The 26,584-nt window shown below is 35.8% G+C and overlaps 2 protein-coding genes across 3 annotated transcripts in view; one reads left to right on the forward strand and one right to left on the reverse strand.

The window, feature by feature from the left end:
• Positions 1 to 10,566, forward strand: part of LOC590251 (epsilon-sarcoglycan) — a 79,069-nt gene extending 68,503 nt beyond the window's left edge. The window contains exons 10-13 of one of the 2 annotated variants that reach the window (XM_030976588.1): positions 3,422 to 3,541; positions 7,908 to 7,957; positions 8,603 to 8,652; positions 10,128 to 10,213. In XM_030976588.1, coding sequence (XP_030832448.1) covers positions 3,422 to 3,541; positions 7,908 to 7,957; positions 8,603 to 8,649 — 217 coding nt within the window. In that variant the 3' untranslated portion in view covers positions 8,650 to 8,652; positions 10,128 to 10,213. Of the gene's footprint in view, positions 1 to 3,421; positions 3,542 to 7,907; positions 7,958 to 8,602; positions 8,653 to 10,127 lie in introns of both variants that reach the window. The other variant, XM_030976581.1, reaches the window with a different exon arrangement.
• A 2,581-nt stretch (positions 10,567 to 13,147) lies between these two features.
• On the reverse strand, positions 13,148 to 25,065 carry LOC576641 (proliferation-associated protein 2G4). The gene is made up of 10 exons (XM_775100.5): positions 24,841 to 25,065; positions 23,506 to 23,634; positions 22,919 to 23,024; positions 21,631 to 21,793; positions 20,952 to 21,094; positions 19,813 to 20,022; positions 18,789 to 18,883; positions 17,271 to 17,398; positions 16,674 to 16,727; positions 13,148 to 16,051 (listed from the first exon to the last, which is right to left on the reverse strand). Exons 1-10 carry the CDS (start codon positions 24,926 to 24,928, stop codon positions 15,959 to 15,961), a joined length of 1,209 nt encoding a protein of 402 aa, XP_780193.2. The 5' UTR covers positions 24,929 to 25,065; the 3' UTR covers positions 13,148 to 15,958.
• Positions 25,066 to 26,584: the final 1,519 nt, after the last annotated feature.

Genomic DNA, 26,584 nt, shown 5'->3' on the forward strand with positions numbered 1-26,584 from the left:
TCATTTATTTATAGTTTTACTTTTAGGGATCAGTCCTGTATCACCAAAAACAAAAATATAACATTAGTCCATATATAAAATGTATTGAATGGTGCTGGAGGCTCATTAGTGTAGATCAGTGAGCAAATCTGATATTACCTTTTCCACATAACTTCAGGAGACTAATTTTTATGTTCAAACATGTATTTATCAATGATGGTAATGAGGAATTGACCCCTTCCCCTATCTCTTCGTTTTTCTTTTGTCTTCTCACTCTTCTCCTCATTAAATGTCGAAACAAGTGTATGTATCCTCTCAACCTTGTAGAGCAAATTGTTTATTCCGTGACTATTTATATCCAAACAACAAATTACCGTTTCATGATAATGAATCGATTAAAGGACATCAAAGCAGATGATTTGTCAAAGTATGAATTTCATCTTCTTTCAATTAATGATGAGTGTTCAGAAACATTCCTTATAAACACATCTGGTCAGCTGGACCATCTTTTTCTGTCTTTGGACGTTTCCTTCACTTAATTCTGCGTAATCTAATGACTCACTCTGTTTGATTGGGAACATGCCACCATATCAATCCAGTGTAATGAGTGTTTCTGAAATGTCCCTATGTCCCCATGTCCCCATCAGCCGTGTTGTGTATAAATGTTTATGAAGAGTCACCTGCTCCGGTCACACTTTCCTAATTACGAGGCCTAGCTGTAAGGATTGCTACTCTTATTTTAAAACAGACATTCATGGCAGCTAGAGCCCTTTGTATCTAGTGGAAATGAGGCTATATAATTGCTTCTGTTATTACTTTTAATATTAAACACATAATTGTTGCCACAGAGCTGCAAGAGATGCCTCAAGATTGCCTTGCACCTACCACATCAGTCCTTCTAAAGACTTTGTCAGAAGAGTTTCTTGTTCTCTCCCTTCACTTGCTTTACTTACCTATCACACATCCTCTCATTCTTACATTTTTTTCTACCATCTCTTTCTCATTACTTCAATATTTTCTTTGTTCTCCTATATCTCTTGCATCGCACAATTCTCTTGCATTCTCTTTTTCTCTCTCATTCTCCCTTTCAAACTCACAAGTTCCCTCAATTTTGACAGAATTTAACCAATTTCAACTTGGCAAAGCTGAATCCTTCAGAATTAGACCTTGGCATACAACTTTCAGAATAATTGAATGATTAAAAGAAAATTAATTAACACAGTTTGTGTTCTTTGTTGATAAGCATACAGGTGTTAATGTTCCTGTCAAACTTGTTTATACCATGTTAACTTGGCTTCACACCCAGGGGCGTCGCTAGACCTTTTTCATTGGGGGGGGGGGGGTGTAGAGGCCCATCGATTACCTACAAAACTAGCCACCAATTACCGACAAATACATTAATGCCAATGTGCCAATGTCTACAAATTAAACCCTATAATCCTGTGGGCCGGGGACTAAACTAACTATCTATACCTGTGCATGGGCACATGGTCATTTTCCTTGACCTCATGAATACACGTTTTATTTTGTCAAGACTAGTCAGCATCATAGCTATAAAAAAATTTGCATCCCCAGAGTGCAACTACTCGGTGTGGCATGATTGGAAAGAGCGCTGCGTTCGTACACAAATAACCCGGGTTTGAAGCTTGATGGAGCGATTTTTGAACCCCTTTTTTCTTTTGCTGATATTATAGTAAGGTTGTCAATGACAATGATTTTTAATGATTGCTGGTTGCTGAGTTGTAGACTCTCGAAAGTCATCACAGCGGATAAAAAGTCACAGTTTGAGGAAAAGGTAATTCACTGGCCTACTGACATTGTACATCTCACTGAGTTAAAACTTCTGCATTGATATAGTACACGAGGATCGAGCTCAACCTGACACAGCAACGTAGCTTTGCGTATGTTTCTTGCTCCCCTCGACGAGATGAGTCCACCCAACAAGCCCTTTTCCTTTCTTTTCTTTCTTTTCCTTTCCTTTTTTTTTCTCTTTTTCTTTCCCTCTCATTTTTTTCCTTCCTCCTTTTTTCATTTTTCCTGATGGCAGCGCAATTTTACCAACAATATCCTGATAGGCACCCCACCCCTCTAGTCCCCTCCTCCCACCTGACATTGTGATATTTTAAGTAATCTTTAAAGGTCAACAACAAAGTGAAAAACCTGTCCACAAAAAAATACCTTCATTTACTTTGTCTTTGTCTTTTGAGTATGATTTATGCAGGTTTAATATCTTACAGTAAGCATAGCTAAATTATTTTTCCAAAAGACATCTTTTTGAATATATAATGTCAACTCGTTGCAAGTTACATTCTGAATTTAATTCAATCTCATACCTCTGTACATGACCATGCATGTATACCACACACACGCACACACACACTAATGATTACATCATTATAATATATCAACAATACAAATGCTGTGTATTAATTGTGCCTAGTCTATTTCTGTCAAGATGACTTAGCCTCAAATAGTTCAAAAAGTTTTACAAGATCGGAAATGTTGATGAACATAAACCAACTGTTCATGCTCAAGTTCCAAGTGCATGCCTGATATTGAAATGAACTTACTTTGTAAAATCCCACCATAATCCACATGGCTCTTATCCCTCAGCTGTGAAAATATCTTATGCCACTGTCTCCTTGCGTTCACTATCTAACATACTAATTGTCCTCTTCTAAGAGTTCACTTCATATTTCTTTCTCGTAAGCTTTTCTTTTGTCATCATGGTCTTGTCCATGAAGTCAGAATGACCCAGACAGGATGTCATCATTGCTTCACACTCTATGCCAAATTATTGGGTTAATTTGACAGAAAAATAGTTGTTGATGGATGACCACTGCAGCTCTAGCCATCTGTCCACTCTACACTGCCCCTTAACTAGGGTCGTAGCTAGGAATGAATCTGGAATGATGTAATGTGTCCTTATAAATTACTTCCTTTGGCATGAACCAGATGAGATGTATCCTTGATTATTACAAGGTGTCTTCATTCATTAAGGACATGATATCACATTCAAATGAATACAGGTGATGTGTAGATATAGTTCCATTTTTCATGAATTTTCAAGTGTCTTTTCATTAAGGAACATCTACATTTTTTCCTCATTCAGATACTTCTTACACTTTAATGTAAAGCACCAGTTTGTGACTGATTCAATTATCACTTAAAGTACTAATTATGTAAGCTACTTGTGTGCTGAGTTCCTAACTGATGGAACATGAAGCTAATCACAAGAATTTTACTTTCACAATTAGAGCTATTACACACAAGATAGTCCTGGCAATCAGGTAATATTCCCTACATGTGTATTTTCCAAGTATGATGTACAAGTAGTGACCTTTTAATTGTCATTTACCTCAATTCATTGATGAGTAAAATCAAATAATTATTTGTCTCTTAATGTTGTCAATACCACTTTTACCTTGTTGTTGTTTTACAGAGGATATGATGAATACCCATGGGCGAGCAGCACCCCTCAAGTTAACCATCGTGGTATGGCTACCCCACCCCCCTACAGGACACCGCCCCACCCTCACAAACATCGCGAGACAAGCTTCAGGTGGGTCTAATATTATATTGATTTCTTTCTGTTTATTCATTCACCATGTTAATAATCATTGTTAATGACATCTCTATTGCAACTTCTACATCTTATATTGCTCAATCTGAAATAGAATTTATCAATATGGATTGAGTCCATGTATACACTAGACCTAGTTAATTATTGGAGACATTTGAGCGTCACTTTATGAGATTATATAGATTTTGTAAGCACTTATATTTTATACTGATCAAGATTTGGACGGTTATTTTAAAAAGAAGTCATTCAGTTGACATCATTGCTATTTGCAAAATTCTAGTTGATTGTATTAAAGTAACTACTAGGGGATATATAATAACATTGCATTCGATACAGCTTAAATGTTTGCTAATTGCATGCTAACTCAAGGTCTAATTACATGTATGTCACAGAATGGAGAGGGATGTCACAGTATATGACTCAGCATGATCCATGTGTACTGAGAGAAAACATCCATGTGCCTCACTACTCACAGACTCAATTAATCCTTCCTCTTACGTCATACTATCACTGTACTATCAAAGGTTGTCAGTCTAAAGATTTATGCATAGAATTCACTCACTGAATTCTATGTGAGTAAGAATGATTTAGAACATTTTTAAAATCAAATTTGAACATATACACTCTTCATATGAATGATTAATATCTCACAGACAGTAAACCAAGATCAAGATATTCCTTGGTTTTTATCAAATGGGTTGTATCATTGATTTTGAGATACTGTCAAGAACTCAAGATTATTACAAATGTTTGTTACTTGCAGCCTCTCTCCTCAAGTTCAAAGATATTAAACATTGCTTGTTACACATGGTACCCTAGGAAGTAGTGAATCTTTGTGTTAATCTAACGTATGTCATCAAGCGTTTGACCGATTGGCTGGGACAGGATGAAAGGATTAGACTTGCAGTCTGGACTCTGCCTGTCATCACCATGACGACAGCATCAAACTTTCTTATGAAGCTAGAGCTAAGAAGGGGGATGGGTGTTCAGGCACAGACTCAGAAGTTTGATTCAAAGCATGTAGTGAAGATATTGAATGATGTGTAGAACTTCTGTAAGTTTTACTCTAGGACCTAGAAATAGCTTTCGGAAACATACGTGCGTAACATCATATGTTGTGTACCCGTGCACCGCCGCACACCTGGGGGGTGTTTCACAAAGATCTTAAGTTGGACTTAAAGAATATGGAAAGCCGTTAACATCTTTGAAAATATTTTGTAAAAGTTATTTTGAAAGGCATAAAATGTTGATTCAAATCATTCATATTTTCTATCATCAAGGAGATTTAATATTCTGGATGTGGAATTTATAAAAAGTCAAAAATGCCTGAATTTCTGCTTTTGAATATATTTCACTTTAAGGCTCCAATGGCTGTCCATAATTTTTAAGTCCAACTTAGTGTTAAGTTCTACTTAAGATCTTTGTGAAACACCCCCCAGGAGTATGTAAGTCCCGGAAGTGGCTTGAAAATACATCCAAGAGGCTACATCCGGGCATATTGGCGATAGCGAGAAATTAGGGCCAAGAAACAAATCAAAAGAAAGAATTGATGATGTAATCTTGACCCATATGTCTTGACTTGTATAAGGATGAGAGGGAGGATGAGAGGGAGGATGAGAGGGAGGATGAGAGGGAGGATAAGAGGGAGTATGAGAGGGAGGATGAGAGGGAGGATGAGAGGGAGGATGAGAGGGAGGATGAGAGGGAGTATGAGAGGGAGGATGAGAGGGAGGATGAGAGGGAGGATGAGAGGGAGGATGAGAGGGAGGATGAGAGGGAGGATGAGAGGGAGGATGAGAGGGAGGATGAGAGGGAGGATGAGAGGGAGGATGAGAGGATCAGATTAGTGAGAGGAGGAAATGAGCGCTGGATTTACCAATCTATAGAATCGGTTCTTACCTCGTCCTTGTTATCTAACCTAGATCTTCCAATCTAGGACTCTATTGATTGACTAATTATGAAAAGTTCAGCTTAGGTGTAATTCATTCTAAACCTAAACAGGACATGACAAATGTATGTAAATGTGAGGTGTATTGCTTGGGCTGCATGTGTAGAGATAACAAACTTGCCTAAGGCTTTCCTCATGGAGCAACATAATACAGTGTGTCTATGTATTTCACCTAATTTCACCTGGGGAATTCTCTATATATAGGCAATTTTAACTTTCCTCATGAATTATTTTGGAAACTAGGAATGGCTTTTAATCAAATTTACTTTAAAATGCTCTCGTTATTCCCTCCCATTTTCTGTGCTTCTGTCAGTTGTACCTCAGCTCTGTTTTCCGCTTTACTTTTGTCCCCATCATAATGGTCTTAATCTCTCTCACATTATCTTCCTCCCATGTGTGTCCTCTTCATGCGTTTCATCTCATCCCCTCAGGGTGATCCTCCCACATAGAGTAATAAGCAAGACAAAGGAACTTAAAAGAGTTTGCCAAAAATTGGAAAGAGACCTGAATGACAATTAAGGGATAGCAAAGCTACGATGGTCATGAAATATTAGGAATGGCTTTCATTATGTTTGTTGGTATATGCAATAACCCATTTTACTCCTTTTCGATCTGTGCATAAGGGCTATAACTTTAGAATACGATGTCTATCATGAACATCATTTTTGTGTCCTGCAGACAGAACGTTTTCTCCATATATAAAGGAAAACATGAATTATTTTAATTAGTTTTAAAGCTCATGAAGAAATTTCGAAAAGATGCAACACTCAAATAATCATAACCATTTTACTGATTTGAAATTTGCATCTGCAGGCCTTTCTTTTTTTGCGATATACATGTATTTTATACCTGTGTCTGTGATGCGTGCTACCAAGTTTAGATTGCCCTTTAACTAAGCTACAATCGAAGAGCTTTAGGGCAAGGAACTGAGTACTGAGTGTTAAATCTGACTCAGTTATTCTACCCATCATACATCTGTTATAGATTCACTAGTTTCACAAAGATGCCCTATTTATTGTCTTATCATAACACATCTTAAGATGTTACCGCACGCCCCCTTCCTTCTTCCCTAATTGAAACTCATTCGCATTAACATAGTTTCGGTCTTTTTTTACTTCATGTGCGTGTGTGTGTTTGTCTATGCAGTCATTCTTGGGCTCACTTTTGATTATCAATTATAATGATTGTTTTTATCATAGTAAAAAGACAATCTGCTTTTTGTCTTTGATTACTGACAAATTATATCAAGATGTTCTCTTGAATTCATTTGTGTTAGGGCCAAGTGATCTCATATTGTCATCTTTTGTTTATTTTACTTTATAAGCAACAGGTTTCACTGTCACTTAGAATTATGGGTTGGTTTGAACTTATCAACCAAAATACAAGTGATTTCAAATGAGAAACAGTGGTATTTGGCCATGAACTGATTATTGAAGTTGATAACTCTAGAGAGAGATGTAAAGTCATATTTTTACGATTAAATATTCTAAGGTATTCAAAGAGTTTGAAGGGAAGTTATGCTCTCTTTGATATCAAACTTGGTACAGCTAATGCATGAAGCTTTCACTTACGTCATGCCTCCGAGCACATCTTTCTGCAGTTGTAAAGCCAAGCATACACGTAAAATCTCCAAGCCTACAGTTATACCTGTCTCAAGAGCTGAAGAAGCTCAAACTATTCTCATACCTATGATTACACCTTTCATCCTGACTAGACACTTGTCTTGGTCAGTAGGGTCTTCCTTAATCCACTCTCACTTTTGATATAAACTACAAATAGAAGAATTGATAATATCACACCAAGATAACATCGTCATATGTATGTAATTTACACCGACTTGATGACATTTGATACTCTTTCTCTCCCATGTTTTCATGTGAAAAGTTGATGTCAGGTAATTTGATCCTAACATTTGGTTTTGTTCAGGTGGCTGATAAACTGTCAGTTTACTCCAAAAGAGGTTGGCTTAAACCCATCTCTTCCTATTTTCCATTGAAACCAGACCATCAGAGGATTAGCCCTCATCCCTTTGCTCTAGAAATAGCCTGTCACATCTCATTAGTTAATCTCTATTTTTTCTTCTGTCTCAGTCTCCTTTCGTTGTTGTAGACATTTGGATTCCAGCATACTTGTCTCTTCTTGAGCCGAGTCCTCGGTCATCGACACATCTCAGGCGACAATCGCTCTATGGTCAATACCCTATTCTAGACAAGTTCTGGAGTTCAACCTTGAACCGAACACACAGTACCTAACTCTGAGCTCACTTTCTTAAATGTATGAATCAAAATGCTCATTTATTAGCAAGATTTTGATCATTATTATTTTTGTTATAAAATGCACCTCCATTATGTATTTAATGCAACCATCAGTAATGTTGTTTTGTTCTTCTAATTTCAGTAATCAAGCATCGGACAAGAGACGATTATCTGAACCATCCAATGCCCGAGGTAAGATGTGGCATCAGTCTTTTTGAGAAAAAAATTGAATTATATAAATGTTTTAACATCTATTATAACATTCTTCTCAACTAACTAGCATGTAGGATGTGAGTTAGGTTGTAAATGTTTTCAATTGTTCATCTTTATACAAACAGTATTCACTCTGTATCTAACTTTTGATGGGAATGTAATTTAGCAAGAATTAATGACCTTTTTGCTTGTAACCAATGATATGCATACATGAAAGTGAAAGGAACATCCAATGTTCCGTTGCACATGGAATGGGAATGCATTATATAGAGTAAAGTTCCTTGTTCAGTCTTGTGTTTTAATGTATAAAATTTCTGAAATGTGTGCATACAACACAGTGTAATATCTCCACATTGAGATAAAATTACTTTACAATGTACAGTTAAACCTGCTTTAGTGACCACCTGTCTACAAAGACCACATTTTTTTTGTTTCCCTTGAAAATGGTTTCTCATTGAAACATGTACTATAGGCACCTGTACATAAAGACCACCTGCCTATAAAGACCACTTTTCTTGTCTCCCTTGGGTGGTCTTTATAGACGAGTTTCACTGAACATGTTTGCTCCGGTTTGCTGTAACCTACTTGCGTACTAACCATCTAGATTTGTCTTGTATCTTAAAGGACGCAAACACAGAGCTGGACCACAATCTTCAATCCTAACTCTTTAACAAGTAAAACACCTCATAGTCAACACATGTACAAAGCATGAACAATTTTTATTTATTTTATTTTCTTTTCTTTTATTCATTATCAAAAGTTATTTTATTGAATATTAAGCCTCTTATTGTTTCCTTCATTTTCTTTTTTTTTATAGACAAATTTTAATCGTAATATTTTATTTAAGCATTTACATTACACCCTAATGCAAGCTGAACCACCTCTCTCTCTCTCTCTCTCTCTCTCTCTCTCTCTCTCTCTCTCTCACTTTCCCTGTATGTTTTGTTTGTGTGTGTGTGTGTGTGTTTCTGTGTACTTGTATTTGCAATTTTTCCTTTTTGTAATTATTTATCATCTTGTTTCATTGAGTGTTTTTTGCATAGTTAAAGTTTGTTTTATTTCATTTTCTTAATTCTTCATATCTTCTTTCTTTCTCTGTATCTTCTGTCTATAGGTGTCTCTCTATCTCTATCTCTCTCTTCCTCCCTCTCTCTCTCTCTCTCTCTCTCTCTCTTTCTCTCTCTCTCTCTCTCTCTCACTCTCAATCTCCAACCCTCCCCTTCCTCCAAATTTGCAGTCTTATGAGCCATATTAAAATCCAACTATAATAAAAAATTCCTGCCTCTCAGCAACCAATTTGCCTTTTTGTTATTTAACTTATTTGCATATTGATGATGCAATATTCACATTTAACTTTTAGGGGATGCAAACTGAAAGAAATGTTGTAGTTTCAATTCCAATTTGATTATCCATTGGAAAAGATCCAGCCATCTGATCCACTGATCAGTGATGATCTGTTTGCATGCCAAGTGCATTTCATAACACTTACTGTATGTAGAACAAAGATTACAAAATACAATCTTACTAACAACCTTTCTGTTTCTTTCATATGTGTTACATTCAGAATTAGATTTGTCAGTGATAACAAATTTCATTTGATGTCTAAAATTGAAATCTATTCTGATTTTAAGATGACGGGATGATTTGGTTTAAATCTGTTTCTGTTGTAAGTCCTTAAATGTACTAAAAATATATTCTTTTTTTTCTGTTCTTTGTTTTTTTTTTTTTTTTTTTTTTTTTAATTATTTTTTCTTCTTCATGATTTATATTGTTGTTCTATGTGTTTGGAGTGAGTACTGTTTCTGTATCTTTCTGTTGTATCTTGCTGTTATTTTTGTTCTTATTTTATTAACATTTCATATATACTCTTCTTTCTTTACATAAATCATCCTGTGATATATATCATTCTAGTTTGTACATCTGTGTGTGACTTTACGACTGTCTTGTGATATTCGTTGTGTTCATTGTAATCTATCAATGTTTGTCATTTTCGTCCATGGGGTTTCAGAGCTTTTCTTCCTCTATTTTTCATTACTTCTATCACATTCAACTTCTCAGTGATGCTACTGTGAAACTACCTACAAGTATACTCTGTTAAATTATTGCTTATTTTGTTTTCTTGTCTTTCTTTTGTTTTCTGATTTTGCAGGTGGAGAGTCACCATCAATGCGTCCTGTACCACCTTTCATGGGTAGCACCACATCAGATCGAGTACGCCCAAGACATGTGTGAAAGGGTCTTCACTGTTGCACTATCAAGAGATGCACTTTAAGGGGTCATTCACACTGCATATAGTACTAATATGATCTAATTGCAACTCCATTAATTTGGTGGTACTGTGAAAAACAGTTTTGGAAGGTCCTAACTTTTGCAGAGCAATTAATGTTGTATAGTTGTTTGTTCACTATTTCTATTTAATACGCCATTGAGTGAGAATATATGAATTTTGAAAAAGCACAAAACATAGTACAATAGACTCTTGTTCTTCTTCTGTACATGTCAAAACACTTGTTAGTCCATATAAATACATGGAAACAAAGCACGTGGTAATGGAATATTGACTCACTAGACTGTATCCAGAACATCAACATTTTTTTCTAAATATTGTTGCAGTAGTCTTTATTCCGGTGTATTATCTTCATTATATGTCCCAATTCTTTTCCCAACTTCTTTACAATGTGGATCACCAGGGTGTCTAGCCTGACAGACATGAGTGCTAGCTATTCAATTTTAAAAGCCAATGTAAATGGTAATATAAATACAGCAAACATCTGTTTGTGTTAGACTGTTAGAAATTGTAACAGCTTTTTGCAGGATTAGAGTAACTGTAAATAGATATGCAGCTCCTTGCCGTATAAATAGGCTGAATGATGTTAGCTTACAGTACTTGTGCAATGAATCTACTTTAGTGTGACTAAGATTTATATTCATATTTCCGTTATTATGGTAGCATTTATTTTTATTTATTTTACTAAATGTTGTACAATGATTTAAAATATGTGTTCTGAAGTTTGATAATGCTTCTTTCATACATGAATATTCTTTATTTTATTTTAAGTATATTCATAGGAAAGACTGAATTTGGCACATTAATGATCAGAATTAATTTTGAAGTGACAAAAATCCTTGAAAGTTATTCTGAGTTTGGGAACTTTCTCTGATTAGTCTCCTCTCTCATCCTATTTGATTTTTTATTGATTTATTCTCAAGATTTATTTCACATCAATAGAACTTTTTTCCTTCAATTAAAGTTTATTCATTTTATTTAATACTAATTACTTTACTTTAGACCAAATGTGACGGATGACATGTCAAATGTCACAATTATGTTTTAAAAATCTTTTTAGCACAGTGCAAAGCCTTTTATGGTGCAAAATTGCAAATGAATTGTGTTTCAACATTTTGTGCAAACAGTAATATAAACATGATGATGAATGGATCAAATTATGTAGGTAGATGTTTGGTTGTGATTTGTGATATTTTAATAAGTGCTGACAGTATATTACTTGTATTCATTTAATGTTATCATGACACTAAGGATGTATTCAGTAATGCTAAACATGCTTTGCTCAATGTATTATGCTAGATGCTAGCTATTGAATGATTGATATTTATATTATCAGTTTTATATCGATATTAATATTTATTATAACGTGTGATAAACCTTGATTTGTGTGTTCTGTCTGAAGGAGAAGGCATTGATTCTCACATTACTATTAACTTTTATCAGACCTTTGAAATTAGCTTCGTGGAAAGTTTGTACCACATGATCTAAGAGATGACACCAGTACAACTTACATTCATTTGAGAATTAACAGTACTAGCTGTAGAGCTACATGCATGAAGGTATTCAATTGGTTAGTGCTCGCTTGTGGAAACCATCTAAATATGAGTACCATATTAGCTAACCCCAGTATCACAATGAGCAAACAAATCAAAACAAATTTTGGGAGTCACAAAAGCAGCATGGCTCATCAAAAATCATTTCCTCTAAAACTAGTTGGATGTCTACAGGTATCTATGAATGTACTTGACAAAGCAATTTGTCTAGTTGATCCCGGTGTGGAAAATTGGTCATGGTATGCTGGGTACCCGGTAGGATGCGACCGTCAATGTTGGTCAGTTTTTGAGCATCAAGTAACGCCTGGCTGGAATGCTCCCCAGGGAGTGGAGATTGTACACACAGTGTGTGCGGGCAAGCACTGAATCCAATGACCGGGTGATAGTATATTTGTAAAGCGCTTAGAAACATTTTATTAAGTGCTATATAAAAGCTAAATATTATTATTATTATGCATGTATCATACTGTCAACCAATTTTGGAGGAATATCAGTTGAATATTAAAGCTTATACTGCATATCACGGAAAATATGTGTGTTGTTATTTCATACAAAAGTGTACCGTTTTTGTTGTAGAACAACATGCTTCGTTGACAATTACTCTACAGTCAATTTCCGGCACTAATAAACCAAATTCTTAATTTCCAACCTTGGCCCCAATACTATAAATAACCTGAAGTCCAACCTTAAATACAATCACAAGATTCTAGTTTTATTGTACAGAAATCAAAACCCTAACCCTTTAGCTCTGACAAAATAAAGGTAGAAGCAATCGTCATTTGAGAATAATTGCATCACATATTTTCCTCATTTACATACCCCCTCTCTCTCAAGTCCAATGTAATGTAGATACATGAATGTTTGATAATTAGTTGCATCGCCTCGACTCTCAGCGTCCCCACCCCCTTATTTATCTCACTCTCGCTCTCTCTCTCTTCTAGTTTCTCTCTCACGGTCTCCATTGTTCATTCCTTGTCATCTCTCTTTCCTATACCATCCCAAGATGGTAATTATTTGCACGTTTAGAATCTATACATCAATGTGAGGGGGATTTGTTTCACTTTTCACAGAGGTCCATCTACAGTCAAAACTAGCAACCTTTCAGCAAATGACACTTTCAGAATTTCACACATGGTTCAGATTCAAGAAAGTTTCATTCAGTAATGAGTAATAAATTGAGTAACTGACAGAACACTGATTTTTTTTGGGTGCAATTTGGAAGTCTCTGGTCATTAAAATCACTCTTGTTAATAAATCTTGATAGTTTCATGTTGCAAGAGTTTTTGTGTCTACAGTAGGTTCTTACACAAACACAAAGCTCAGCAAATGTTCCTTTCTTCTTGTTTATTGTGATCACCTGGCATTTACTTTTATTTTCTCCTCGTTTTCATGAAAAAGAACATAAAGATTGAGAATGAAAAAATAAGCAAAAGACCACAGACATGACTGATTGTACGGTACCGGGCAATCCCCCATCCCTAAAACTACTCAAATATTTCATCATCACATACGTCATTAAGACATAACATCAGATCATACAGATGTGCCCATTGCCTGCAGAAACATCGCCACCAAAGACGGTCATCTCTTCAACTAATTCCTAGATTTTTGTCAAGATTTCCTACTTGAAAAAGAATAGTTGAATACACAAATGATATGGATCATAGTTGCTTATTCTACAAAAGCTATCTATAAATGATACCAATGAGGGCTTAATCTAACAAAGCAATTAATAATTTGATTACATAATCACTCTTAGAGACAAACGATACATAATTCATGAACACAGAATTCACAATTTCTTTTCATACATTTCACAAGCCATTTGAGAGCAAAACAGCGAAAACTTAGTAAATGGTGGTCCCCAATTCCTTGAAATATTTCAAGTTTTAAGGTTTTATCTACAAGTAGTATTGGTTTCACAGTGATAACTCATAAACCACAGCTCATACCAATCGTATTAATACAAATAAAAATCTAAAAATTATGATTAACAGGGAAATGGCCCAAAATTAAAAGATAACGACCGTCAACAGCAGATTGTCTTGATGACAAAAAAAATATGTTAAAATTTAAAATCACATGTTGGTGCAGGGGGGGGGGGGGGGGACTATTTCCCACCCCTTAAATTGTCAATGTTTTCATGTGGTACGACCATATCAAAATTAAATATCCTTTTACCTCATTTTTCACCATGGATCAAAACCCGAGACTGCCACATTGTGTACAGTTCATGAGCACTGAATGTGTGACAAATGTCAAATATGGCAATCTCACTTTCCTGAATGGTTGACCAAAGCAGGTGACGAGTTAAAGCACCAATAAAGAAACCACAAATTCCAGACAAATTATTACAGAAGATACTTTTATACAATTTGTTGAGGAGCACATCTACCTTGTTTGGATAAAAATAAAATTCTCTATGGATAGTTTATCAGAGAGCTTTCAATTAATTCCAAGACCACATAGCAAGGATTAATTCAACAAATTGAAAATGTCCATTGATTGTTTTACACTTTGTGGGAAAAGAATTCTATATTTTCAGCAAATTCTACAGATTATGTTGGGTCTCCTGAATATATATATGAACTTCTGGCTTTCCACAAACATAGGATCTAAAAACTAAACTAAGTACTACCAAACTCTTGGAAGACTCTAGCCATTACTTGAACCAAGTATTTTACATGATCAATAATTGGCCAAGGAAAAAGAAAAAAGCAATTCACACTCATTACTAAAAACATCTTTGAGACTGGCACACAATGATCCTTCATACTAAATATTCAAGTTGACATTACAAAACACAACTACAACTGCGAGCAAGATTTCATAAAGCTTGTATACAAGAATAGTCTGTCTTGAGGCCGTAATAGGTTTGATAAAAAATTACACAAAATATGAATTTTGTCCTACCAGGGCACATACTGATATATAAAGAGCTTGGCTCATAGAGCATATATCAAGATCTGAATCTTCATCTCTTAAAAGGCTCTTATTAACATTTTCAACATCTCTGAGTCTTTCTCTCTGCACGTCACTGCAAATAATTGGACCCAGGAACATCGACCACATGTCTTTTTAACTGAAATAAGAAACAATGATTTCAATTATCTCTATGACCTTTCCAGATCTTAAAAGCTTTTTCTCTCAATCTCAAGCTATGAAAAGAAGAAAATCTTATCAAATGACGTCATTGTTTGGTAACAGTCCTTACAATCATCCTTACAATCAGAAGAATAAGCTGACATGACATAAAGAATCTTGGAAACAGAAATCAACAATGAGGATACAAAGATAATAATTACAGAGTTGCCTTTTCCAGTCGCAGGCTTTACATTTCCATCAAAATATCTTGCTTATTTTTTCTTTAAAACTTTACCCAAACCCATATTGGCTGATATCTCAAAATCACAAACACGTCAGCCAAGGCCCTCTGCCATTCATAGCTAATCATAAAACATCCGCAAAATACTCGGTCCCAATTCTAAATGTTGATATAAAAATCAAACATACTCTTTTTTAGTTAAACCTTGATTTTCTGGACTATAAGATACAGACCTTCAATGATTTCATATCCCTCTTTACTCCTTCAAAGTATAATTGCATAACATACTCATGTCTAAACATTCTTTAAATTTCATCTGTGTGGTGGTTATTTGCTCTTCCCTCTTCTAAGCAATCTTTTCAATCTCATCCTTACCCATGCCCTTACACCATAGACAATGCATCCCATATGAAGGCTCAAGTACAGTCAACACTTTTATCCATCTCTACGTCTGTGTTCATCCAAATCTTTCTTATAGCCTGTTTTAATTGACCCTCACCAACAAACCTCGATCTATATCTTCTTCATTAAACTATCAATGGTCACAAATGCATAAGATTCCACTCTTGCTTCATGCAGATACTCTGCACTTTCTTACAAACCATCCCGGCAGAAAACTGTGGCTTCCATAGAAATCAATAATTACAAGTTGAAAAAATACTTGTAGCAAGAAATAATAAAAAAGAAACTAAAATTTAAAAGACGATAGGATATGGGGGAGAGGGAACTGAAAACTACACCATCTTGTCCGCACACGTTGAGATGATGGTCGTACACACAATACTGTCCTATACACAGATATGAATGACTTGCTATCATTTCTTCTCCTCCTCGACCAGGGTAGGTTTCTTCTCCTCGACCAGGGTAGGCGCTTCTTCATCTTCTGCTGCCTCTGCTTGCTTGGCCGCCTGCAATGAGAGATAGCAAACAGAGAATCATTTTATAGAACAAGTTTGGTGGAGTATATTCTTCTTATTATTATTATCATTAAGTATTATTATCATCATTAATTATATTAATCAGGAGCGCCAGGAGTGTCAGGTCTGACAGACATGAGTGCTATACAAGAACCCAATATTATTATTATTTGGCATCACCTGTGCCTGGGAATGGAAAAGCAACCTTAACCACTGTAACTCCCAGGTCTCTCCTGCTATAACTGATTGGGGTGTACAGGTGCACATTTGTTCATCGCCTCCTTTATCACTTATAAGAGACAAATCTAAACAAAATTGACCATCTTGTCTTTAAATGTAAGAATGTCACCAGTGGCACATCTGACTTGAAGACATAAAAGATGTGCATATTGTCAACTCTGAATTTGACCTCCTGGAGTGGCATGACCTTAATTATGCTTCCACTACACTACAGAGGGCAGTATTCCATTAACCATGACAAGAGGGATCTATTCTTGATGGCAGAAACCAACAATAAGACATTGGGTTACAGCTCACTCTACATGTCATTTATCAATACCCTTCTTATCAATATTTTCAAAGGACTTTTTTTTTCTGTGATTGATCGACTTACCTTCTTTTTCTTCTTCTTCTGAGCCTTGCGACTAACTGAGGAATTAAGCAGCTCCTGAAATAGGCAAATTGAATTTAAAGTGAACACTTCATCAGTACTTTGCAATTCCTTCTTTTCAATGAATTTAATTTCAGAAGATTATATGTAGGCATAAGAAATTATGCTTCCAACATTTACTTTCCTAGTGATCAGCAGATCGGAAGAAATCAACATCATTAATAGTGAAAACTGACTATCAGATCAGATCATACACCCAGAAAGTCCTTATACAAATCAAGTTGCTATCAAAATAATAAACTGATTGTTACTAATTGTACAAAGTGAAGCTTGCAAAAATCAAACACATTCCCAAACCTTGATCTACGAGTAAGTTGTTTTCTGATCTTGAACAAATACCAACCTTGAAATATTTTATGTAGCATGGTTATGGGGGCAGACACATTGTCTTTCTCAATCTCTGAAAAATATTACTTTTGGGGGGAAGGGGGATTTTTCTCAAATGTAATTATTCCTCTTATTTTCTGATTACATTGAGAAAAAAAATAATATTAGAGTGGGAAAATGAGTGAGGTATATCTGACCATGCTTGGGTCTTACCTTTAGTTCTTTGTCTTCAACTGACTTGTCTGATGGATAGAGAGATAGATCGACCGGTAGACCTGTTATCTTCAAGGGTCCGTTAGGCATCAAGAGCACTGTGAACTTGAACTGTGCCACAAACTCACCTGAAATACAGAATCAAGGATGTGTTACATATCAGGTTAAATAGACAAACATTTTCACACCCTTGTGATAAAGCCAAACAATTTTTAACATTGTCATGATTTATTATCTTTCTGTTAACTATTTGTAGGCAGCATTAATAAGGCCCTTGCCATTATAAGCTGTCTCCTCATTCATGCATTAGTATTTTGTGATCTGTTCCATACATTTTGCAAATGCGTTTTTTATTAATAAATAAAATACATTTCAACGTGAATAAATTTTGATCAATTTGATATATTCAGTAATCCATCCTAAACCTAAATGCTCGAAGGCGATTGTGCATGCGACATACCTGCACAAAGTGCTTGCTCTTTGTCATTGTCCTTGTTAAAAAACTTGTAACTACTCCCATGTGTAAGTGCACCATACATGATGTATCTCTTAAAGTTCAAAGGGCAAATTTCCCACAGACAGAATTGATCAGGGGATGAAATATTAGCTCTCTAAACTCATTTTACTTTCCCTGGGGTTTACTACACACCATAACATGGGCTGTTATGGCATGCAAAAAAACCCAGGTTCACTATGGGACTGAGATAATATTTATATGCTACATGTACATAGAAATTGTGTATCATTTTTGTTGTTTGTAATTAATTATTTTTATGTATCAGGCATAATTGTTCACTTCTTATTCTGCCCTTTCTCTATTTCCTTTTTTCCTAAGCGGATAGGGACTTCTTTGTGTTAGTGAGATGTGCTATGAAAGTAACGTTCATTATCATTATTATTATTTGAAGTAAAAAATAACCCATGACAATGTGCATGCAAGTAAAGGTTGTATGTCATATCCTCCAATAACAACTGGTCTATGTTTAACAGGGCAGTCCACAAGGGTTTTTAACATGTAACAGTGACAGACTTGAATGTTGAAAATAAGTTTAACTAGATGGAACTTTGACTGCGCGCAGTCGAAAATGATGCCTCTGTCATAGAGCAATTTTAGTAACCAAAACAGAACCAATTTTCAAATTCAAGTACGACTGTAATCCATCGACAGGTTCTCAGAATATTGTGATTACATGCTATTTCTGAAATACATGTATGACCCTTTGATCTTTGACCTCATGACCCCAACATCTACTCAGTTCATTGGCTCTGCAAGAAACATACATATCTTGAGTTTGATGGTAATCCATCCATAGGTTCCAATGATAATGTGATCACAAGAGAGAGAGAGAGAGAGATAACATATTTGGTACAGGTTACCAATTGATTGTTCTGCGATGGAATCTTGGACTCTCCCTTGCCTCTAGAAGAGACTTTCATTCTGTGGTAACATTGGTCTAAACTAAGCCCATTTTTTTGTTTTAATTAGATTTAAAAAAAATTTAAATGTAAATAGCTTACCATCTTTCTCATATAGAACTGGATAAGGTTCAACAAGATTGTGGTTCAGACATTCTACGATACCCATACGAGCCTTGCCTTCATCCTCAAACGACCTGCAATCAAAAAAGAAAGTTTTATTGATTTTCTTGCAAAAACATTGACAAAATTGATCAGTTACTTCCAAATCACTTGTGACAAAATAATATGCTGTCCCTTTCAACAATTAGCCTGACATTAAAATCTGTAATTTTTAATATCATTGATACAATATAAAAGAGTAGTTCTAAATGAAATTCCGCTGTTGAAATGGCATAAACTTCAGCAAATCATCAATTCATACTCTTCGCTTTATCAGATTAATATTAATGTTGGATAGTTTCTGCACTCTATAAATGTATTATTATTATTTTGAAAAGAAATAAAACATCAAGATTTTGGTTGATCCTATGTTCTGGTAAGGAAATTTAGAGGAAAACTGACTTGTAATAAATTCTAGATTTCATGTCGCATAACAGTGGCACAAATAGTTTTATTTCCTTGTAGACATTTCTTTGCCCATTACTTAGCAATCAGTTGCTACCAAAATATCTTTGTAGTCATTTATTTGTAGTTTACAACATTTCTGTGCACATTTGTTTGATTTTTTTAAAGAATATATTCCCCATCATTACTAGAAATCAAGATAGGCATCCAGTGAATCAGTCGGAAAATATATCTATACAGATGTTTCAAAAGAAATATTCATTAATTGCATCCCTTTTACCAACAGTGATTCACTGATAGAAACAACATCTAAAGCTTTCCTTCCCTACCACTTACTGTAAAATATACGCAGAAATATTTGTGGTACATTAATTTTCACGGATTTCAGGCTTAGGTTGGTTGTCCGCAAATTTTAGAACCCGCAAAAATATAATATGACTTCTTGTGTGAGCTGAATTTGGTGCAACGTGAATTTAAGAACCAGCGAATATGTTTTGGGGTCGCTCAGCACGAAAAATTAATCGCGCGAAAATAACAGCGTTTACAGTAGTTGACTTACCTGAGTGAGAAAGGCATTGTGGTGAATCTCTTGGTCAGCTCACTGAAGAATGTTCTCGAGGTACGCATCTTGAGCTGGTAAGTTTCATCGGTCCTCTTGTAGACCGTGACCCTATTCTCTCGTTCTTTAGCCTTGCCTTCTCCTGTACTCACCAGTACATCTATAGCATAAACCTCATGAACCTCAAAGGTACACTTGGAGTGCTCTCGCCTGGAAACAAAACAAATAATTCAGAACATTTCTGACCAGAATATGACAAAAACATTGTCTATATCAATCTAGAATTCACCTACCTTAATATTTAATACGTTTTTTTTTTAATCCATAGTAGAATCCCAATCGCTTGTAAACCAAACTGCAGACTGGCAACACTTTTTCATACTGATGGTATAGAAGACAATGTAGTACAGTAAACGGGAAGTAGCACAAGTCGAATTTTCCTAAGTCAATCAATTTTGTCGACCAAACTATGAAAAACATGTTTTATTTACACTTCCTACATGTAATTTTGCATTTAAGGCAAACTATTTTTGCTGTTCCAACAGATATGACTTGAGCAGAGTTACCTGTAAATACTGGTACAACTCCTCATGTGTACCCGCCACTCATCCTCTCCAAGCGCTATAGTTCTCCTTAGAACTATAAGCTAAGAAAGATAACCAACAGTCTTTTTCAAGACTATACCAACAGTCCTTTTCAGGACTACACACCCTCAAGAAAGATTACAGAGAGTCCTTTCCTTTTCAGGACTCCTCAATCCTCCCTCTGTCTCTCACATGGTGCACCCGCAAGCCTACTGTATATCTACATCACCATGCAAGCCGATACTTACAAGCAGCATCTATTATCAGTAGTATTGTTCACTATTTATTGTGGCATTAATTCTAGAGGAATGACACCACTTGTACAACAGGCTTAAAATCCTTGTTCAGATAAAACTTAGTATACCTCCACAAAATAATACTGTTGCAAAATAAATTCTTTTACGTGTTAAATAGATAGCGAGTGAAAAAAAGTAGGCAACTAAGGGTGGAGGCACAAACAGCACAATGCACCTATATTGTTTAAACTTTTAATTATTAACTTTTAATTTATGGCATAATATGCAAGTTTGGAGGGCGCAGGGTTGGATAACTTACAGCTGTTCTTCTGTAGGGTTTTGGATGATACTCTTTTCACCATTGATGATGTTTCTCTTGAGTTGATGAGATAACATCCCTGAGACTGGTTTGCAACCAAAAGACTCAGCAGCCTTCTGGATCATCTCCGTTACTTCATTATTCTGAACAAAGATAAATAAACAACAAAACATTGCAGATGCATCAAAAAAAGCTAATATTCAGAGAGAAACTACATTAAGAATGAAATCTCTGGGGAACCAACCATCAAAAATACTTTGTTGTTCAAAGAAAAATCACTCCCAATGACTATGCACAGAAATTGTTAGGACGAGCATGAGGAGGAGAAAAAATGTATCAAGGATTGCATTAATACTTGAAGCTGCAATATATTACCTAATAAATATAGAGAAAATTATTTTGGTGAATGGTCACCATTAATATCTGTAAAATAGACATCATTACTGATATTAATGTAAAAGAAATATTACCAGACCTCTTTTTAGCCAAGGTACATTTATAAAGTCTGCATCTCAAGTACTCACCACATTCAATTCATAAAAGTATTCTCGGAAACATGTTTGTGAAGTTCACTTCATATTCACATCGAGTCATCTTGATTATATTGGCTCAAAAACTTTACATTGTAACATCCTACATACTCTAACTCTCTACAGAGAATATTAATTAAATATCCTACCTGTGTGTCTGGCTTGACTTTCCTTAATGCTGCTTCAGCCATTGTGTGTGCTGCCCTGAGAAGGTCAGCGTTTCGACCTTTGACCTTGTTGTCAGACGATGCCCCGACAATCAGGGTGTGTGCAACGACGCCTATGAAGCCATCTACATGGGCACCAAGATCACTAGCAGGTCAAAGAGAAACAGGGGCAATAATAGTGATGTAAATTGAATTATCACCACTGACATTTGAGCCAAATCTAATCCAATACCAGACCTGCCAACCTCTGGAGTTCAAAAACTGTATTCTTTAGTCCCAAAAGTTGTATTTTACTAACAAAAGTTGTATTCTTGAAAATAAACACGGATTGTTACGCGGATCAATGGCTCTTACAATTTCAACCTACAGGAAGATTTTTTTTTATTGATCATTGGTTGAATATGAATGATTTCGTCATGACTGGTGTGTTCGATGAACCAATGAACATCCCCAAATTGCCGATGTGAGATGCTTGCAGGATACTTTACAGGACAGAATGGACATTTTGCCATTGAAAATGGCTGAGGCACACACAAAATATTAATTTTTTTTTTTTTTTTTTTAATTAAAAAATTTTTTTAAGGAAAATCGTACTGTCATATTTGCTTCTAAAAATCGTACTAAATACGACTAAATCGTACTGGTTGGCAGGTCTGCAATACCCTATTAACCAATATCTCTAAACATGGTTAACAAGACTGACAGAGAAAAACTTTGGAAACAATTTTGCTGTCAAGTGTAACCAAAAAAATGAATGCGTGAAATAGAGACTTGGAAATAAACGTCTTGGGAGAGACGCTTCAATGAGTAATGGCCTAAGATGAAGAAAAATTGTCTGGGCGTTGTACAATTCCTTAGATCTTGCTACCAGTAGAGGTGATATTGATGTTAGCATACGACAGCCAGCCATGCTCCAACACCTCTTACATCTATTAGCTCTGGATAGTGGTGACTAATTGATGTTGCAGTAATGTAGAAACTACTTCTCTATTAACAGGAGCTCTCTGATAGATTTTCTATCTTAAAAGTGGGACCACCTTACAGGTTTTTTTTAGGAGGTTGTTCCTCTTTTGTTCAACCAGAAATATTTTTTCCAGAGGTCTTATGGAGTTTTGTTAACATACTTGCTCACTACTCCTATGTATTTACTTTCTTTAATTTAAATTTTGCAGTACACTGTCAGAACATACAGATTAAAGCCACTCCTCCCTACCCACAACTTCTCCACCCTCCAAACCTCAGACACCCTCTTGTGTCATGTTATACTTACATCTTGACAACATCCCCATCCTTCAGCTCGACTTTCTTATCGCTCCGTAGCGGTGAGAAGTGACATACACAGTTGTTGACTGATATACATGTTGGGAATGCAATACCTGAAAACAAACAAATAAATTATTTTCACTTACTTGCACTCGTTCCTCTTATGAATTGGAAATATACAACTCAAATTATTTCTTTTTCACTCTTAATTTATTTCATCATCCATTAAATATTTGAAGATAAAATACATTGTTAATGAGGCAAGAAAAAGATTAAAGTGTGATCAAAAGAGGAGTAACTTTTTCTCCTCCTATCCTTCCAGCATTATCAGTGTTTGCTGTATTATTATTCTACAAACAACCTCACCAAAATAACAGGCTCATATAATCTGACCCATCAGCTAAAAGAAGCAAAAAACTTGTCATGCAGATATAATATTTAAAAGAAAATGCTTATATCAGGTCCAATATTAAGTTTTTTATCTAAATTGAAAACAAATTAAGAGCACATTTGAAAATGAAATTGCAAACATAGTCAGTTACATTGTTTGCTCTTTTCAATACCATTTCATTTCATTCAAAATACCCTTTGTACCTTTCTTCATTTCTTTGTCTTTCTTGTAGACCCCGCCTGTCATCTCTTCTAGAGTCTTGTCTCCAAAATCACAAATGGAGACGACCTCTGCACCTGCCACACATTTGACCATTACCTGCTTCAGGACATCTGAGAGAAACAGAGAAAAATAAAGTAAAGACTTGAGAACTATGTTAGCTCCTACAAAGAATGGGGTAGCAGAAGCATATTAAATATGTCTTCACGGTATTATTAAGTATTAAATTAATCAGAGTAAACTTGGTACCTGCTTTCATAAAACGAATGCTCACAGAATTTGAGAGGAAAAAAGGGAAGGAGTACGATGAGAGTATCATGTAAGAAGCAAGAATTGCATTTTCCTTCATGAAGTCAATTTCAGAATAATTTTTTGAAGGTGCTACCATATTGGATATCAAGTTAACATTTTGGATTAAGTTAATAGCCAATGTCACACAAGTCCAAGGCCCCATAGCACAAAAATGATTTCGCATAGGACCTATAGAGTATAGTAATTGAAACACAATTTTTCAACGTGTCATTAAAACATAACATGAAATTCATCAATCGTACGATCAATAGTCAAGCTTTAATTAGCCACAGGACTCACTTTGTTGTTTTAGTTTAAGCGGTCGCCTGTTTGTATCATTTCTAATTGTAAGCTTCTTGTGTGTACCGATCTTGTATTTCTCTTCTTCCTGATGACCAACCCACAACCAACAAGCTGATTATTCTGTCACTTTTAAATATTAATTCAATCTTTTTATTTAGAAGTGAAATAAAGAAAGGATTTCACAACAGAATTACATTTTTACACACAAAACAATATTTATCAGATAATCAGCCAATCACTCAATGCTCTTTATCATTTTAACATTTCATAGTCTTTGATTTTGAACTCAAACTTTTAAGTCAAGTTGGGTCTCAACAGCTAACACACTACAATTTTCAAATTTATAATTAAAATCATGTGCTCAGGCTCAGCTCACATCGACAACAGATCAAATTAATACAATAGCAAATTCCCTTCAAATCATAAGCTATTATTATGACTGCAGGAAGAAGTATATATATGCCATAAAAGATTTTAAACATTCTGACTCTGTCTAGACTATGTAGATCTACCTTCCACAATCGAGCATGCATTGGACATTGGTAAAAATGAATGAATGAATATCCATACGCACACAACACATGCATACACCACACTGCACTGCATTGCAATCTGTACATGCACGATTCGTGAGTGATCCATCTGGTACAACTTTTCCACCGATAAATGTTTCGTTTTTCTCATCAGTCATTTCAATAACGTCATAGACAACTCGTCCAACTTACCGTTAACCATATCGCCAACCATTTTATACTTGGTGACGACGACGTCTGAAGCTATGGTAGGCTCTTCTTCTGAATCTGAGTCAGGCATTTTGAAGAATTTTCTTGTCTTCCCACACGAAATATAACACACGGTGCGATTCTGCGTTGAAATCTATAGGCCGTCCAAATTGTACTGCAAAATTACGGTGGCGTTGCAAAATGCGTTGAAATGTCTCCACACGTGTTCAAGCAATACAATAGGACAAGCGCGGGGTTTTAAAAGGATTGCGCGCGAACGTCAATAAGTCCCATAGATAAATCCGTAATGATATTCGCCATCACTTCTTTCATTAATTTCATGAAATTTAAAACTTCTTTGAATAAACATTACACATGTAGATAAACGAATGGCGATCATGCATCATTATGTTTAAACAACAACTTTCAAATCTGAAAGCTCGATCTAAATGAGCTATTTTATTTCATTAATCACTTTTCTATAAGTAGACCCCAGTCTATATCATTTTAATTACATATTTGATAATTGTAGAGAAAGATACATCAACGTTATGCAATACTATGCAAAACGCATAGGGACTTTGTATAAATATGCGCTACGAGAAAATATCATCATCAGAATCATCACTAGGGTCTAGTAGTAGTAGTAGAAATATGGTAATAGGTAATAGTAGCAGGGGCGTCGCGCGCCTTTTTCAGTGTTGGAAGGGGGGTGTATATAGAGGCCACCGATTACCGACAGAACTAGCCACCAATTACCGACAAAATTTAACGTCCCAATGTCTACAAATTTAACCCTATATAATTATAGAACCTGGAGCCGAAAGCTAAATTGTTTTTCATATGAACTATCTATACTTTCTATAATCTAATTGCGGATGCGCAAATGGTCCTTTTCCTCGACGACATAAATATACGAATTATTTCGTCAAATATTAGTCAGTATCATAGCCAGTAGCGTACGCAGGATTTTTTTCAAGGGGGGGGGGGGGTTAAAATTTGAAAATCGCGACGAAACTTTCGCAACGACTCAGCCAGCCGGCCGCTGAATCAGGGGGGGGGGGGGTAAGAGCACATTTTTTTTTTTTTTTTGTCCCGGAAATTGGAAAATTATGCCGACCGATTTTCGTTCAGTGGGGGGGGGGGGGGGGGGGGGGGGGGGTAAGGTCAGTTGTTTTATTTTTTTTTTCTTCTTTTTTCTTTATTTGACAAAAAATTGAGGGGGGGGGGTTAACCCCAAAACGATTTATCTACCGTTCACGACTCTTAACCCTAATTGTCTGAAGTCAGTTTTTTCCCTCCCGCGCGAAGCGCGAAATCTTTGACGTTTTATTAAATTATCATAGAAAGAAGGCCATTTGTTGTACCGTTCTCGACTCTAATTGTCTGAATTCAGTTCCCCCCCCCCCTGGGAAAAAAAACGTGTAAACGTGATTTTTACCTTTTTTGGGGCGATGCCCCCCCCCCCCCCCCCCCTGGCGCTCAAGGTGGGGGGGGTGCAAATTTTTAAATTTTGGAGTGCCAAAAAAAAGTTGGGCCCCCTCCCCTAAGAAATCCTGGATCCGCGCCTCCCCCCCCCCCCCCTCCCGCGCGTAGCGCGGAAGCTTTGACGTTTCATTAAATTATGAGGAAAGCAGACGATTCGTTGTACTGTTCTCGACTCTTTATCCTTGTCTGAATGAAGTTTTCCCCCTCCCGCGCGAAACGCGGAAGCTTTGGCATTTCGTTGAATTATTATAGAAAGAAG

The sequence above is a fragment of the Strongylocentrotus purpuratus genome, unplaced genomic scaffold (genome assembly GCF_000002235.5).
Source record: "Strongylocentrotus purpuratus isolate Spur 01 unplaced genomic scaffold, Spur_5.0 spur5_contig_870, whole genome shotgun sequence".
NCBI classification, from domain to species: Eukaryota; Metazoa; Echinodermata; class Echinoidea; order Camarodonta; family Strongylocentrotidae; genus Strongylocentrotus; species Strongylocentrotus purpuratus.